Below are 18554 nucleotides of genomic sequence, written 5' to 3'. Positions count from 1 at the left end.
TAAGACGTGTTTGGAACCCATGCTTGACCTTTTTAATAAACTGTTCCATAGACTCTGATATGTGTAGGACAAGTCTAGGGACATAAGCTAAAATCACCACGTATGGGCATGCCTCTGCTGGTGGCGGATGGCAGGTGCTTAATTAGCATATCCCCCCCCCATCCCCCAACCTAGTACCCAGAATAATAATCTGTCTTTAGGGGGGCAGAGAATGGTACGCATTCTCTGGTTGGGAGTTGAAAGACAGTGACCTGGCTCTAAGGGCTTAGAGGTAACCGGTATAGTACTGGGGTCCGGACAACAGCAGAGTTGAAAGAAATTAGTGGGCCAGTAACCATATCCCACCCCACACCGTCCTGATCCGGACCCAGAAAAGATAGTTTATGTTCAGCCAAGTCCAAGCATTCAATCAGGAGGGTTAAATCACTCCTCCAGTATTCTTGAGCAGGCCACAGATATGCGGTATCAGATCACTCGTAGGTTCATCCAAGTTGAAGAGGGGCATGGGGAGAGGCTGAGTAAGAGGTCTACCAAGACATTTACCTACGTTTTTTGAGTTTACATTTTTCCCTTGCTTCGGTCACTTCATGAAAAATACTGGGGTTGGAGAGGACAAAGAAGGGTCATAAATAGCAGGCATGGGTTCCCCATCAGCTTTAGATGAGGCCATGCTGAAGTATGAACCGGACGATCCTGTAAAGGCACATGCTGAAGTTACTGCAGATGTGAGAAGCTGGCCTCGTATGTGATGTCCACTTATGTAAGTGGGCACCTTGCACCAGTCCAGACAACCCTTATGGTGATTTAAGTGGTCTTAGATAACCTTAGAAAGCTCTCTAAGTGGTAGCTGTAAAGAGCAGCCTTCAAGCTTAGTCCAGAAGGAGTGTAAAGCATCTTGTTTTACCAGAATGCCATCTTACAGTATAGATTAAGTGAAAAAGAACCTCACAAAGTATTTATAAAAATATGTATTTATTATATAATACTATAAAACACAGTAAATAGCACGTAATACACAGCGTACCCTAGGGGGGGCCAAACCATATACTAAGAAATTGGTATAAGAACCACGACTGGGGTCAAGACTATGTTGAGAGAAAGTAAAAGTGCTAGGGTCCCAAGGTGAGTGACGAGGAACCCCATGGAGAAGTGTGTGCAGTGTGGAAACACGACTGCGTGCTCCGTACAAATAGGGTGGATAGATTATCATAATGACCTGCAACGACTCCCCAGTTCCTGGAGGAATTAAAATTCCAGCATTGTTGTCTGCCGATGAAACACTTATTTTTTTACCCTAAATATGGTAAACAGTGTAGTGACTGGATAGTCCCTTTATGACGTTCCTTAGCTATCAGACACTACAGTGTAGCGCTGAGAATATGTAGAGCTGATAAGTCTCCAGGTGTAGAGTTCTCTATTGCTAAATACCTTGAGAGCATCTGGCACAACAGTTTATCTCTTTCTGGTCCAACCCTAGTGTCGGCATGTTCACTGACCGTGGACACTTAATATTGCTTTTTTGCTAGGAAACTGGGTTATATGACTATATAGTTTTTAAAGTGGTTTTACTATTGATGTATTTTATGACTTTTTTATTGTATTGTTTTAAAATTTGACATTGAATATGTATCTGAACTGGATTTTGATACCTTTATGGTCTATGGCCGAAATAAAGTATGTGCATGAATTAAATGCCTTGGTTACTAGCAGCAGAGGTCACCCTAGATGGGAAGTGGCTCCTGTTGACCATAACAGGGGAGGCTTCCTGGGCATGATACCAGAGGCTGTTGTTAATGATCACAGCGGGAGTGGCTAAATGTAATATTGCACAAGCCTGGGTCACAGCAAGTTGACTGCGAGTAGAGGACTGTGAATCAGACCTGAATTTGTGCCAACTGGCAGAACAGGCTGTCTATCAAATTCGGGAATGCACCCAAAAAGTGGGAAAAGGTTTGGGGCAATAGGCGGTCTTTCCAAGGGCACTGAGTTGGGGGAGCGGTACGAGGGAGGGAGAGGGAAGCAGTGTTTCTTTGCAATGTTACAGGCGATTGAATAAAAACTGTTAATGTCCTCGACGATCACATTCCGAATGTACAAACCTGTCATAAACTTGATTTCCTGTCATAAACTTGATATTCCTCACTCCAGTCAACATGTATACACCAAAATTCTATAAATCCGACTCTATATCCACTGTATATTGACCACTGTTTAATAAAAATATATTTTTTTAAAGTAGTACAAGGCCACTCCAATATGCTCGCGAGGACCAGGGAGATTATAATAGAACACATGTCCTGTGGGATTCATTAATTGAAATACCTCTTTGTGCGATTCGGAGGCATTATCCATACCTTGTTCATTCATTCACATAGCAAATATACCTAGAATGATAACCTCACCACACGTTCTTAATAAATAAATGGGCAGCCAGTCTGGAACTCTGGGTTAATATTTGACATAAGTGTAAAGTTTGAGGTGTAAGGAGATTGGTCTGGGGCCATAGATGTCTTAGTGAGCTAAGCATCAGGGCTAGAAAAATATACTCTCACACTTTAGCGTGATTTTATCAGGGCAACTTATTTATAGCGCCTGGCCCTGGAGCTAGCAAAGGACTGGTGTTCTGTTTATTCAGAAATGGAATGTGCAATAAAGATGTCTTTAAATCTTGTATTTATCTTGCCACATTTGCTGTGCATTCAGATACAGAGGCCAAGTGTCAGTTTGTCTTTTTACAAATTGCTGCTTATTGTGTCATGGATATTGGTGTTTACTTTTCTTTCTCTGACTGCAAAGTTAGAGGATTTTGTAAAATGGACTGTCCGACAGTCCTTGTGAAACAGCAGCCTGTAGGAAAGCAGTGTTTTTCTCGAAACCATAAGATTCAAATAGCTTGTAAATGAACAGTTCATATATTTCAGGATATATCAGCAATTCGAGAGAGCACATTTTTTGTAGTCGAGAGGTGTAATGGAAACAAAGATTTTGATAGAATCAGAACACATCAGAACAATTTACTTGGTGATTTGCAAATAATAGTTACAGAAATCAGATTTCAGATTTTGTACCTTATATAATTTATCAGTAAAACTGTTTGTCATTAAGAAGTTATGTGCCCATTTCAAAGGAGAATGTTCCTACTGTAAATTAGTGTTCTTCCACATCATGTCGTTTGAAATATTTTTATGAAAAGTGAGAGTTTTTAAACATGAACAGACAAATATTTCTGCCCCTGCCTGATGACAATGCTGTTAGGGGAACTAAGAGGCAAGTCAGGGGTCGAGTGTTCTCTATATATGGGCTAGATTTATACATGAAGCAAAGGTTGAGTCTACTAAATCGAACAAAAACGTTTTTTATACGGCAGATATACTTAAGCCACATATTTGAAGTTGCTGTTCTAAGAAAAAGGTGGCTCAGTGAAATAAAATATTTGCCTAGGATCACATAATTTGAGACCAGTTTATGGATTAAGAGCACTACAGTTAGGTTAAGCAGGTTATTCAGGTCACTAGACCTGCAGGTCTGGTAGCATTTTTATGATTATTTGAAGCCTGTGCAAAGAGACTTGAATAATGCATGAGGTGTGGCCACGGCCAGGGCAACTGACACTGGAATCTGGGGATCACGGTTCGATCCCCGGCGCCGGCGGCAGATTAACCCAGCACCATGTGACCCTTAGCAATAGCTTGCTTATTCTTCCCGACGGCCCCAGCACCTGGAGACCGTTACAGGTGATTGTTCGCGCTTTACAAATGTGGATTATTATTATTTTAAGAACGCCTTTTCTCCATTATCTGCCTGCTTGGTCAGATGGAGTCCTGGATGAATAGTCTTCCTAAAACTCAATTCAAATCAAGCAAATATTTTGGTGACGGGCTCCTAGGAAGACATTTACAGAAGCAATGGTGCCACATTGGCTTTGCCAACTCTCACCAGTCGCCTCTAAAGTGAAGAATCTAGCTGCCATCATAGATGCACTGACTACGGACAATCAAAGTTCTAATGTATTAAAAAAGGTGGGCTTCTACTATCTGCATGTGTTGAAAAGACTATTGACCCTATTGAAGTCTCGTCAAAAAATTTAGACAAATCATAGTAACCCAGATTGAGTATGCCAGTGGCCTGGATCTACTTTGCTTTGAATGGCGGCCTGCAGAACTTAAGCAACTGCAGAATGCAGCTGCTCAATAAGCACTAGCTCTTAAGTGGCTGAATGATTGCAGTTCAGGTTATGTATGATGCATAGGTCGATACATAAACAATGCTTGTAATTTCTCCAAACATGATTCCTGTCATACTTTGCAAACCATAGTCTCCTGTTAATGCAGCTGTGCGATCTTGTAGTCCGATAGATAAAGCACAAATTGTGCATTCTATGTTCAGGCAGACACTTTGAATCCATTTTTTACTTTACCTATTGATGGAGCGGTAATTTCTTCTGGTAGTTTCTCAATGCAAAACCCTCATGCTACCTCTAATTTACCGCTCAAAAGGTGTTGGGCCCTTCACACCATATATTACCCCCAGGAGATTTTAAGTAATCATGAACAGTAAAAACTGCAATTATTATTCAAGCCAATAAAGAGAGGTGTTGAGTATTTTAAAGGGTTTTATTTTCTAGTCAAAAGTTAATTTTTCTCTGACCCTTTATTCATTAGTAAAATATCAATCAGGTTACATAATTTGGAAAACAGGAAAAATATCAATAATACAGAACACATTACAGTCTGTATATAAGCATAACATGTAGGAAAGAAAATGTGGCGCAAAATATCAGTCAAAATTCTTAAAGAGTTTCTAAGAAAAATAGTCTTGCAAAGCTAATCAATAATTAAATAGTTTGCAAAAATCTATCCATTAAGAGAAAAAAATGCATAAATCAAATAAATCTTTTCAGACCTAATTAATTAGTCATAGCATAAACTTAAAGTTTAGCATCTAAAGAGCCTTTCTATCTGTTGCTGCTCTGTGCATCTCTGTGTCTAAAGAGCAAAAACAGCCCGCCCTTCACAAGGCCTCAAAGGAATGTGGCCTGCAGTGCCAAAATATGACGTGGAAGCAAGAAACCTCCCCCTGACTCTCCTCGGACGCACCTCCCCTTCAGCAATCTCCCGGGAAGTTTCTCGTACCTAACCCATAGGATGTCTGGCCTAATCTGTTCCTTCTCTCAAGAGCTCACACCCCCCCCTAATGAGCCTAGAATCCAGCTGAGCTGAGAACGCCAGCCCCCATCCAGAGAGGACATTATTTTATACTCTAATTATTGGCAGACTACACAAAGATGTAGCATCTTTCAGGAAAACCTGTACGTGATTGGTCAGTCATGATGGCATGAGTTCTCACTACCCCGACTCATTCTAAAAACCTGACTTTACCAGTTTTAACAAAAGACGCGCAAATGATTTAATACATTTATAAACGTTTGCAACATTTACTAGGAAAAATGTTTCATTCTAATTTATCCTTCCTTCCACAGTGCAGTCAGATGGATACTTTTAAATAACTGGTACATTGGCACAGTCACAAGAATGTACAGTTCAAGATGTGCTTCACTTCTTGTCATGAGGAAAGCTGCCAAAGTCTGCGCATGCTCCCTTCTCATTAAATTGCAAGCCATAGCCTTGATGGATTCACAGGCAGCCATGTTTTGTGTAGGCCCCAAAAATAAAACAAACACAAAGATAATATTAATTTCATGTAAATCAGCCCATTATGTTTCCCAACTCCATACTAATACCCCTTATAAATGTTTACCCAGCCAAGCAGTTAGTTTCAAGCAGCTTTTCTATTATTTATGTACAACATGCAAAAATGTGCAAAATAGCATTTTCATGCATTAGTGTAAATTTTAAAAGCACACACAATTAATATAGTGCACCCAGTTAATACAACACACACAGCAACATGCTTTAGGGTTTTAGATAGCTTTTCATGCAAAAAAGCATTTAGTCCCCTGTGTAGTGTTTGGTGCATTATTATTAATTCACACACATTATAAAAAGAGGTGTTATTAACTGAAAATATTTATCAAAATATGCAACAAGTCAAAGTCTTTTATGACAAAAATAGTGAATTTAGATTGCATGGGATGAGCTGGGAAGAGAGAAACACATTCTATTAATCTTCAAAGCTAAAAAGGCCACTTTTCTCTAGACACATGTTATTTATTCAGCACAAGCATTTCAGACTGAATAGGCCTCACTTTCATGTTTTTCATGTGCCATGTTTTAACTTGCACCAAAATGTGCATGGCAATTTAAATGCAGCCTGTCTGAAGCACAAAAAAATAAAACAATGCCTGACTGCAGATGAAATCTGCTCCATCAATCCACCCTTCTGATGATTCAAATCATAATAAAAATGATTTATAATTCATCACACATTTTCATTTCATTAGTGACATTTCTTATTGCAAAAGCTGAGCATATAACACGTTTACTTCTATTTCTAAGGCAAACACAAGTCTGGTCTGTAATCAGATCATATATAGCCAAGCTCAAATGTTTTAGTGCAGAGATCTGTAAGTAGCTTCTTGGAACAGTTAGTCTTCTTTAAAATAAGTAACTAAAATAATAAAAAAGGAGAATTCAACAGGACAGTTTCAGCATTTCTTTGCTCTTTGTCACCAGCTTGCCATCAGTATGGCTCATACAGCGTGGCATTCTGTTCCTTTTACCATGCAAATTAGACTACTTTAGGTGCTGAGAAACTCTGACAGAGCACCATCAATCCTTTGCACTTTTTCAACCAAGGCCTTTCACTCTTATTTTCACTTTGATCAGATTCAGATGTTTCACCACAGCATCTCTCAGATCAAAGCCGTTGCACCATCCATTATGCAGATCTTGTGTAGCAGCTGCAATCTGGTGAGAAACTGGACACTGTACATCAACCAGACCTACACAGCAATGGCTAGTGTTCTCATCAATGTTTTCCACAAGTGCATTTGCATATGTATTTTCAAGCCACTTTGGTAATGCTGAAACACAGTCTTTTGCAAAAGGTAACTCTGTGCTGCCATTGTGTTGCTTTATTATGCTTGACACTTCAGGCAGATGGCTACAATCCATTCCTTGTCCAATCTGTTGTTCTGCACTCATTATCTTCGAGACCACATTATGATCTGATTTCAGAGAAACTGGCAATCTATACCTGCGCATCAGTCTTTGCAATAACACTTTTGTCACTATGCAGTTGTCACTTTTCTCAAAGACAGTTCTGATACAACCCTGTTGTTCTGCTTCTGAAACATTTTCTTGAGCCTCTTTTAATTCAACTGTGAAGATTCCATTGAATGTATATGCTAACAGAACACAAATCTGTGCAACTGAATTAGCATTTCTCTCTCCCATGACAACAGTGACTATCATTTGAGCAGATATACTGCATTTTATGGTAAGGGCAATCAATTTAGAATTTTGGGCTGAGGTAACTACTGAAAGCCATAAAGCGTTGACAACATAATGTATAAGGAGCACAGCATGTGCTACTTTTAATTTGTCACCTTTCAAACATGGGCCATCTACAAAATGGACATTGTTGGGCTGACTCGGACGTTCATCCTTAAAGTCTGAATTTGGCTTTATGCATATTTTCATGATATTTAGACACTCATATTCAGTTTCATCACAATCCAATTAATTTGCTGACATTTCTGTGAAGTTTGGGTCAAAGGTCATTGGGCAATACATCAGAGACCTTTGAAAACATTCATCTTTTTCAATAGGCAATGAGAGAGCGCAGCCCTCCCTCTCACTGCAAATTAGTGTATTTTCTTTCAAATAAACTTTCATTCCTAGTGCTGGGGCGCGACATTTTTTCTCTTTCAACTCTAGGAATGCTTTTGTGCAATTGTTGTACAATGGAAGCGGATCAGACACACCCTTGTGTGTCAGCCTCCGTAAAGGCTTAGCCACTAGGGAAAGGTATAGTAACCACTCTCTACAGCAGCTAACCATTCCCAAAAATTTCCTGACTTCTTTCTGAATTTGAGGTTGCTTCATCTTGGAAATTATTTCCACCTTCTCTGGTGACACCTTTCTACCTCCCTTTCCAATTTTGTGTCCCAGGTATGCATCTTCTTTTTGACAGTACTCCTGCCTATTCTCATGCAATGGCACTGTGACATGAGCTTTGCAAAAATCAATACAAATAAGCCATTCTTCACCACATGGAATGTGAAAAAGTATATTGGCTGGATTCGGTACCACAGGACAACATGGAAAAAATATGCTTTTAATCTCCTGCACTATTCTGTTCTGTTCTTTTCATTTATTTTCTGTGAACCTATGATCAGAAAGTTACACAAACTTCTAATCAATTCCATCAAAAATCCTTTTATTGGTAAAATTCCTGCAACTGATTGTGTTCCTGAATACATGTCCTCTGGTTCAAATTTTAATAAGACATGTTCTGCACATTTTATTAACCTGCCATCCTTCTCTGTGAAATCTCTTATTTCTGTGTTTATTATTTTTTCCAAAGCAGAAGTTAATTTTTCATCTGTCTTTTCTGAAAATAATGCTACAGCTGTCTCTTGTTGGGCCATTTTAAAATGTACATCCTCATCAGGAATCTGAAAAATAGCATTATGTGGTGTACAGTAATCTGTACTGCTTAATTTGCAAAATAATTGTTTTCTTGCTAGGCCAGAGTCACAGACAACAGTTTTGCAATCTTCCTCAAATGGGCCTAATTTTGGGGCAAATTCTTCTAACACTGTGTTTGTAATTTCTCTGTTTAAAACTCCAGCAACTAAATCTGGACTTTCCACTGCCTTCACAATGGAATTGGTAAATTCAGAATTGTGAGTGTTAAAACTCTCATTTGCAAACAGAGCAACCTGTTGGACTGGATTCTGATTTTGTCTCTGGAAATAATTCCCATTTGCTCTGGACAACCTATTTAAATTAATTTTAGCATTTTCCATATTTTGTGGAACCATCTGTGCTTGAAAGATTCCTGCCATTGGTACCTGTTTCTGAACTGACATTTGCATATGCTTAACTGACATATTTTGCATCTGCATTTCTCCATGTTTTTGTGCATCATGTTTACATTTATTTTTCTTCTTCCAATGCTCAAATCTGTTATAAAGATGGCAAAAGGACACATTGTCCAGGAATACAACATCCATACCTGCTTTTACACAAACCAAAACACCTTTACTTCCATCCTGTGTTCTTTTAATCTGTACCCAACCAACATCATCTGCTGGCACTCCACCCTTCAGGAAAATAATCACTGCAATATTTTCCTCCATAACAACAGAAAATGATGGTGCATTCATGCAAACCCTTTTCATTGTCTCTTCACTTGGCCTTTCCACAACTTTAGATTCAAACCACAATTCTGTTTGCATGGCAATGTAAAAGAACATTTCCAAAATAATGCACAACTCTTTTAAAATTTCAATAAATCCATCAACTTGTGGGTACCACAGCATAATTTTGTCTTTCAATTGTGGGAATGTGTTCAGAAATGCTGCAAGTTCCCTTTTATTCTGTGGCATATGCACATACATTTCTCCCACCTTTTTTCTCAATGAGTAAGCAAAAGCTTCTCCCTCATTCTGCTTATTATTTTTCTCAACTAAATCTGGTGGCTTCTTTTCCTTATCCAGTTTCCTTGCAAGGTCTGGTGGTTTCTTTTTCTTCTCGTGTTTTCTTGCCCAATTGCCTCCTAATTTCTCAAACCCTTTGCATTTAAAAATATATTTTATTATTTCTGCAATGTGCAATTGCATTCCTGAAGAACACATTTTCTCATTTGCTTCATCGTCCATGTGTACCCTAAAACCTTTCTGAAATGGAAAACTTCCTGAAACATCAGTTTCATATTTTTGAGCCAAATCTGTCAGTCCATTATGTGTAGTTAATGCACATACAGCTGTTTCCTTACTCAGGGAAATTAATTCTTTTTCCTGACACTGGTTCACATTTTCATTATTTAAACAGCAAGGATTGTTAATTTCTTCATGTTCACATGTTGAATTTAAAACATTAAGCTGTTTCTCTTTTTCATGGCCTGTGTTAATATGTTCTCCCATGTTCTCTGTATTTGTAATCACTGCTGCTTCCTCTGAGCAGGTTTGAAAAATCCCATTTTCAAATATATTTATTTTATTCTGGGCTGCAGATGTTGTAAATACCATTTTCCCCTCACTTTTCAGTGCTTGGGGTAATTTCTGTTCAATAATCTGTGAATTCTGAGTTTGTGAAATAAACCCTGCCATAATCACTCCTTCTGCAGCTCTTTGAACCTTTTCAGTAGGGACCATATTAATTGGGACAGTCATAATGCTTCTAGGCATTATCTGTGCATCTGCAGTTTGTAATTCTTGAACTGAATCAGGCACATTTAAAGCAGTAACACCTGGAGGTATCACTGTCAGTACTGAATCAACAGGTAATGGGTCAATATAAAATGTCTGCACAGTTTTCTCAGTCTGTATTTCTCTCTGTTTAACAGAAGCAGTAGCCCCTGTAGTATTTACTGGTGCACTATTTTCAGTATTTTTCATGGGAAGCACATAAAGTGGTGGACACTCAGTTAACAATTCATCCATTATTTCATCCCCTGAATCATTATTTATTTGAAGCTCTTTATCATCACTAATTCCCTTCTCCTGAATTTGGTGCTTTTATCTTTTTATCCTCATTTGCTTTCTCTCTTGCTGCTTTTTCCCACATGCTTAAGGCCTCAAATTGTGTAGCTTTAGATGGGGTCTTTATTTCACATAAGACTTCCCTTAATTTGTCAATAATTTGCAATTCAAAAGTACCATCTTTTGGAAACCTCAAAGCACCCTCTTTTTCAATAATCTTGTACCATTGGTGAACCCACATACATGTATTTGTCCCAAATTGGTAGACATAAAATGCACAGGTGTTCCTTCAGGAGCATCACCAATAAAAAACGAATTTTTCACTTTACCTCCTAACAGCTTCTTTAAACCTTCAAACATTTTCATTTTTGCAATAGTTCAATGCAATTTCTTTTTTCCAAAGCTGTCAGTCTCAATTTTAGTCAGTTTTACTCCTACCACTGACCCTCCACAAAATCTTACTGCAATATTTCTCTTAATCAATAACTCTGTTAGTAACAACATAAATACATTCGCTATTCTGTCTGTTGTGCTAAATAAAGGATGGATATATATTCACTGCGAGTAACACATTCCGCTTACCCTTCACAAAGTAAGACCTTCCGTTTACTCTTCAAACACTACAGGTAAATCCCTTCCGCTTACCTTTCACTCAAGCTCAGAAGAACCTGCTACTCCTTTGGACTTATCCTTCAGGATATATCTTAGTCCAAAGTTTCACCGGCGAACCCTTTTGCTGTCTATCAAGCTCAGAAGAACCTGCTACTCCTTTGGACTTATCCTTCAGGATATATCTTAGTCCAAGGTTTTACCAGCGAACCCTTTTGCTGTCAATCAAGCTCAGAAGAACCTGCTACTCCTTTAGTGTGACCCTTTCTAGGTGATATCAGACCAAAGTTTCACCAGCGAACTCTTTGCTATCAATCACTCACACAGAAAATAGTCCCTAATTTAACACTGCCAGCCCTCCTTAGCTTCTCAGTGTTATTCCAACAGACGAGTAACCTCAGTGCAGTGTGGCTTCCATTTATCACCCGCTATTCCTTCCCGGGATTCCACAGGTGTGCATACCTGCGTGTTCCAGACAACATAGAACAAGACACTAACTTAACATGAAGAGTTAAAACATGTTATCAATAACCAAAAAAGTATGTCCTATGAAATTACCAATATAATCAATAACACCATCAATTCAAAATAAGCAAAATTTCACCAACAGTAAAAAAAACGTAATATTTTCAACTCTTCAAAAATACATGCTAGCATATTAACATTTCACAACCCTATTGATACTCGCACCACTTCTTGCATCACCTGCCAGTACTGCTTTGCCAGTCTTCAGGTTCTGAGCATTGGAGTCAGGAATCAGGACTTGGACATTTATCTGACTTGGACAATTATTTTACTCCCCTCTTAAGGTCAATGATCCATTAGTTGAATAGTTGATGGTGAAATCAATAATCATTAATCACCAAACTAATCAATAATGACCATCCTCTGATTACCAAAAACTGATGGAGCGGTAATTTCTTCTGGTAGTTTCTCAATGCAAAACCCTCATGCTACCTCTAATTTACCGCTCAAAAGGTGTTGGGCCCTTCACACCATGTATTACCTTCAGGAGATTTTAAGTAATCATGAACAGTAAAAACTGCAATTATTATTCAAGCCAATAAAGAGAGTTGTTGAGTATTTTAAAGGGTTTTATTTTCTAGTCAAAAGTTAATTTTTCTCTGACCCTTTATTCATTAGTAAAATATCAATCCGGTTACATCATTTGGAAAACAGGAAAAATATCAATAATACAGAACACATTACAGTCTGCATATAAGCATAACATGTAGGAAAGAAAATGTGGCGCAAAATATCAGTCAAAATTCTTAAAGTGTTTCTAAGAAAAATAGTCTTGCAAAGCTAATCAATAATTAAATAGTTTGCAAAAATCTCCCATTAAGAGAAATAAATGCATAAATCAAATAAATCTTTTCAGACCTAATTAATTAGTCAAAGCATAAACTTAAAGTTTAGCATCTAAATCTAAAGAGCCTTTCTATCTGTTGCTGCTCTGTGCATCTCTGTGTCTAAAGAGCAAAAACAGCCCGCCCTTCACAAGGCCTCAAAGGAATGTGGCCTGCAGTGCCAAAATATGACGTGGAAGCAAGAAACCTCCCCCTGACTCTCCTCGGACGCACCTCCCCTTCAGCAATCTCCCGGGAAGTTTCTCGTACCTAACCCATAGGATGTCTGGCCTAATCTGTTCCTTCTCTCAAGAGCTCACACCCCCCCCCTAATGAGCCTAGAATCCAGCTGAGCTGAGAACGCCAGCCCCCATCCAGAGAGGACATTATTTTATACTCTAATTATTGGCAGACTACACAAAGATGTAGCATCTTTCAGGTAAACCTGTACGTGATTGGTCAGTCATGATGGCATGAGTTCTCACTACCCCGACTCATTCTAAAAACCTGACTTTACCAGTTTTAACAAAAGAAGCGCAAATGATTTAATACATTTATAAACGTTTGCAACATTTACTAGGAAAAATGTTTCATTCTAATTTATCCTTCCTTCCACAGTGCAGTCAGATGGATACTTTTAAATAACTGGTACATTGGCACAGTCACAAGAATGTACAGTTCAAGATGTGCTTCACTTCTTGTCATGAGGAAAGCTGCCAAAGTCTGCGCATGCTCCCTTCTCATTAAATTGCAAGCCATAGCCTTGATGGATTCACAGGCAGCCATGTTTTGTGTAGGCCCCAAAAATAAAACAAACACAAAGATAATATTAATTTCATGTAAATCAGCCCATTATGTTTCCCAACTCCATACTAATACCCCTTATAAATGTTTACCCAGCCAAGCAGTTAGTTTCAAGCAGCTTTTCTATTATTTATGTACAACATGCAAAAATGTGCAAAATAGCATTTTCATGCATTAGTGTAAATTTTAAAAGCACACACAATTAATATAGTGCACCCAGTTAATACAACACACACAGCAACATGCTTTAGGGTTTTAGATAGCTTTTCATGCAAAAAAGCATTTAGTCCCCTGTGTAGTGTTTGGTGCATTATTAATTCACACACATTATAAAAAGAGGTGTTATTAACTGAAAATATTTATCAAAATATGCAACAAGTCAAAGTCTTTTAAGACAAAAATAGTGAATTTAGATTGCATGGGATGAGCTGGGAAGAGAGAAACACATTCTATTAATCTTCAGAGCTAAAAAGGCCACTTTTCTCTAGACACATGTTAATTCAGCACAAGCATTTCAGACTGAATAGGCCTCACTTTCATGTTTTTCATGTGCCATGTTTTAACTTGCACCAAAATGTGCATGGCAATTTAAATGCACCCTGTCTGAAGCACAAAAAAATAATACGATGCCTGACTGCAGATGAAATCTGCTCCATCACTATATCTCACAAAAGCCAGGATAACCACCAGGCTATTAGATCGGGATGAAAAACTAACTTTTCCTGAAATTGTGTGCATATGCAACCATCCCTTCAGTACCAAGAGGTGATTCTCGGCGAACACTGCATTTGATAAATACTCTAAACTAAACACCCCGAAGGTTACTGAAGCACCTGCCCTTCAGTAGATCCCTGCCCTTAGATTGGTTCCAGCCGTTTCGCCTAATCACTGAAGTCATGACCTTGGGCGCATGGAGAGAGGGAGAGTGCTTCCTTCTGGGAGACTTTTATCTTGAAGAGCAATTTCTAACCTTTGACTAGGCTAAGGAGACGTTTGGGGTCACAATGGGCGATTCTTTCAATTTGCTAAACTGGCACGCATGGACGGGGATGACGATTGATCTCCAGACTCTTTATCAGGTGGTGGCTGCGGATCTTCCGCGAACTATCATTAAGGCGCAGTACGTCTGGGATGATGATCTGCAAACTCCCCTGTCTGAAGCCAATTGAGCACAGGCTTGTGCCCAAGTCCAAGAGGTAGCCAGCAACACCAGGTTTAAGCTTGCTCATTCCACTATCTACACCAAACCTATAAGACACCTGGCAGGCTACACAAAATATATCACACTAGAACGTCAATGTGTCCAAAATGTAACAAACCAGGCGTTCTATTTATTCATATGACATGGACATGCAGGAAATTAGCAGAATACTGTGAGGAGATGGTAGGCAGACTAGGAAGGGTGACAGGTGGGTGTCCAAAAGTCGATCTGTCATTGACTGCTTGGTACTGTACTCCGACCAAAAAGGGGAGCTATGCCATATACATTTACAAAGTTAGGCCTTTTGCTTGCAAAACGCCTTATTGTGACACAATGGATAACTAATGCCGGGCCCACGGTAGCCAGATGGCTTCGGGACCTGTTGGAGTGGGCATTAGCAGAGGAACTGTGTCTTAAAAAAGCCCGAACTGATGAGAAGGTCAAGGAGGACTGTAGAGCCTGGGTGGACATGATGCACCAGGTAGCAAGTGTATCAACAAGGGGGAATCATAAAAATAGGACAATTTTTAACGGGGTCCAATGTATGTGTCCCAGAAAGTACCAACAACAAAGAATTTACAGAGTTCCCCGGACAAAGTCAACTAAATGACTAACGTGAACCTCTCTCTCATATTGAGTTCAACAGAAAAAAGTGAATGTTGTGAACCCTTTACGGAATTTGGGGATGCCTCACACAGGTCACCGGTTGGACGACTATTGTCATCCCACCCGGCGATCGTCCAGCGTCATCATCGGTATCCTGCCCCTGCGACAGACTGGCGGTGCAATGCCTGTCGGGCAGCACCGGATGCTGCACTTTGGCGGGGTTCTTTTATTCCTTAGCCAAAGGGTGTGTGAGTGTGAGGGGCCTAAAAAAGTGCAATAGTGAGCGTGAGTGTGGTCTAAAAAAAGTCAGTGGAGTCCATGGGGAAAAGAATTTAATAGTATGGCTCACTGCTTTATTAAAAGGAACGATAAGGGGTATTGAGGCGGGACAATTAAAGTAATCGTGCCTCATTCAACCCTTAGTGAACGTGTGGTCAACATGTTTCTTGCCGCTCAGGCAATTCATCAGGACCAAAAAGGAAGCTCATATAATTGCTGACAGATCCCTCAGTAATCAGAGGAATCAAGTATACGACCTGGAGTGTGTCGTAGGGACAATCCTTCGTCCAGTCCCTCCCAAGAGCCGTGATCCCAGGGTCGGACAGCTCTCACGCGCTGACCTGGTGGGGCCAGAAATAGGTTATGGAACCTGATTATCGCTGGCAGAGGGCGTCTAGTCACCTACCCCTCCCACGTCGGTATTACCGCAGGTCAGCCGGCCCTCACACTCACACACCCTTTGGCTCCGCACCTCTGCACCACTCACTATGAATTTGAGTGCTTTGACCAATACATGATCGGTTCGGGGAAAAATAATTTTAGGATTATTGTTTAGGGACATATTAATAAACTAACCATGTGGTAAATGTTGTTACTGTGTTGATGAAGTCTAACTTGGAAACCATTTCCTTGCCGATGGCTAAAGTGCTAGAGCTATGGTAAAGTGTGTGCATGTCTTTTTATTTTGACCACAGTAACCCACGTGTTGCAACATACAAAAATAGTACAGTGGTAACTAATCGTGGAAATGGGACACTGACCATTACAGTAAAAGTTTCCCTCTTGTTAGCGTGAGTGAATTGTAGTTAACACATTGTAAGAATGTGATTTTTATTTTTTGTTAGTTGTTAGAATTGATGCAGCTTTTAATTTCACATTTTCTGAGAGTTTCGAGTACTAATTTATTTCCTGTTTTTTGCTTTTGGCAGGAATCTTTACATGCCATATTGCCTTTCACAATGACACTCTTGAGCACACTTTTGAGGACAATAATTCGCAGTGCTGCTCTTTTTCCCACGATGCAAGAAGCAACAAGGAAGGGTTTTCTTGGTAAACTGACTTATCGACAAACCACAGGTCGAAATTTGTGTTTGTCACTTAACCTAATGAAAGAAGAAACCAAGTCACACCTCCCTCAGGAGATGGACCTTGATGAATGGAAAACTTTGGCCAAATCTGACGCTTCAGATGATGATGGCAAAATACATTTAGATCAGAAAGAAGACCCTTTGACCACTATGAGAGAGTTGGTAGAGATGTGGAGGCTAGCAGGCAAAATGGTCCCAGAAAATATCAGTGAAGAGCAGTTGAGAATACTTATGGAACTGCCCACAAAATCATCCAGGAAGAAATTTTTAAAACACTTATCAATCAAGGAAGGTCATAAGAAAAGAAGGAAAGAAAAGAAGGAAAAGTTGAAGGAAATCAGGAAAGAGGAATCTGAACAGACAGTAGAAAAAGAAGATGAAACTGACAACCGGAACGGGTATTTCTTGCAGTTCTGGCGTAAGAATATAGAAAACCAGTACAATAGCAGGGCCGCCCAGGCTATGGTTTTTGGCCAGCCATTAATATTTGACATGTCCTACAGTAGCTACATGTCACAAAGGGAACTGGAGAACACCGTGAATCAGTTAATGGAAAGTGAAGGCTGGAACAGGAAATCACCTGACCCTTTCCACATTCACTTCTGCAATCTTCAGAGAGAAGGATCTTATCATAAAGAATTAGTAACACGCTACCAAGGTGCTTGGGAAAGATTGTTTTTGACCAGTACAGAGAAATCTTACATTGATATTTTTCCCACACATGAACTTGTTTATTTGACTGCTGACTCTCCCAATGTAATGAAGACATTTGAGCATGATAAAGTTTACGTAATTGGCTCTTTGGTGGACAAGAATCAGCAGACTGGACTATCTTTGGCAAATGCAAAGCGTTTAAAACTTGCAACTCTAAGACTTCCGCTTGAAAAGTACCTGCAGTGGGAAATTGGTGCTAAAAACCTCACCCTGGACCAAATGATTCGCATTTTATTGACTCTAAAGGACACTGGGGACTGGAAAAAGGCTTTGGACTTTGTCCCGAAAAGAAAACATGATGGTTTTGTAGATCCTTCACAGTACCAAGGCAAAAACACTGTTCTAAAAAGAAAGAAAGGTTATGACTTTGGCACTAGTAGCAAAAAGGTTTTTAAGGCTTCTCCAAAGGATGGAACTTTGAAGCCTACACAAAAGAAATGGTGGGAAGAAGACGACAATTAGATCTATTTAAATTCATTAAATGTATTCAAACGAAACATTTCTAAAGGTATCATCATTGATCTTAGAAGGAAGTACACATGAAAACATGTATGTGTGTGTGTGTGTGCATATATGTGTGTGTGTATATATATGTATGGACTTTTTCTGCACTAAATAAACTAAAAAGAAAGGAAACTTTACTGGTCCGTGTCCGAGTGGTACTTACCTTGGCTGGTTGCTACTCCAGAGCTAGGTGAGACGGCGGTGTGCAATATATATATATATATATATATATATATATATATATATATATATCACTGAAAAAACCATAGGTTATAGACCATATATAGTTAGGAATTAGCATTTAAAAAACCTTATTTTACTCACACAAAACCATTGAAATTCCATATATAGTTAGTTGTACTAACTATATATCGCGCACCCGCAATCCACTGCTGATCATGTCACATATTACATCATTCATGACATGGTCAGTGACATCACTGATGACATCTCATTTGACATCACTGATGACATCACTGATGACATCTCAAATGACATCATTGATGACATCACTGATGACATCTCATTTGACATTACTGATCACATCACTGATGACATCATTCATGTGATATTATGATGAACCTCTTCAGACTCTTATATAATCTTAGATACACTCAGTATAAACATACACTCACAGACTGTCACTCATCCATGGAGTTACTCGCACACCTAGTCAGTCATGCAAAGAATCAATCACACCTCCATTTCCTCAACTATACAGTTATACACACCTTACTTATTCAAACATATACTAAAACATATTTACTCACTTATACAATCCTGGATACAAG

At 39.2% G+C, this 18554-nt stretch overlaps 1 protein-coding gene across 3 annotated transcripts in view; it reads left to right on the top strand.

Annotated features, from left to right (window-relative positions):
* The window catches only part of TRMT10C (tRNA methyltransferase 10C, mitochondrial RNase P subunit), a 76955-nt gene extending 59055 nt beyond the window's left edge, over positions 1–17900 (top strand). For all 3 annotated transcript variants that reach the window (XM_078657758.1, XM_078657760.1, XM_078657761.1), the window contains one exon: positions 16387–17900. In XM_078657758.1, coding sequence (XP_078513884.1) covers positions 16417–17721 — 1305 coding nt within the window. In that variant the 5' untranslated portion in view covers positions 16387–16416 and the 3' untranslated portion in view covers positions 17722–17900. The remainder of the gene's footprint in view (positions 1–16386) is intronic.
* The last annotated feature ends 654 nt before the right edge of the window (positions 17901–18554 follow it).

This window comes from Lissotriton helveticus, chromosome 8 (genome assembly GCF_964261635.1).
Source record: "Lissotriton helveticus chromosome 8, aLisHel1.1, whole genome shotgun sequence".
In the NCBI taxonomy this organism is placed as follows: domain Eukaryota; kingdom Metazoa; phylum Chordata; class Amphibia; order Caudata; family Salamandridae; genus Lissotriton; species Lissotriton helveticus.
This window is presented reverse-complemented; position numbering and strand designations above follow the sequence as displayed.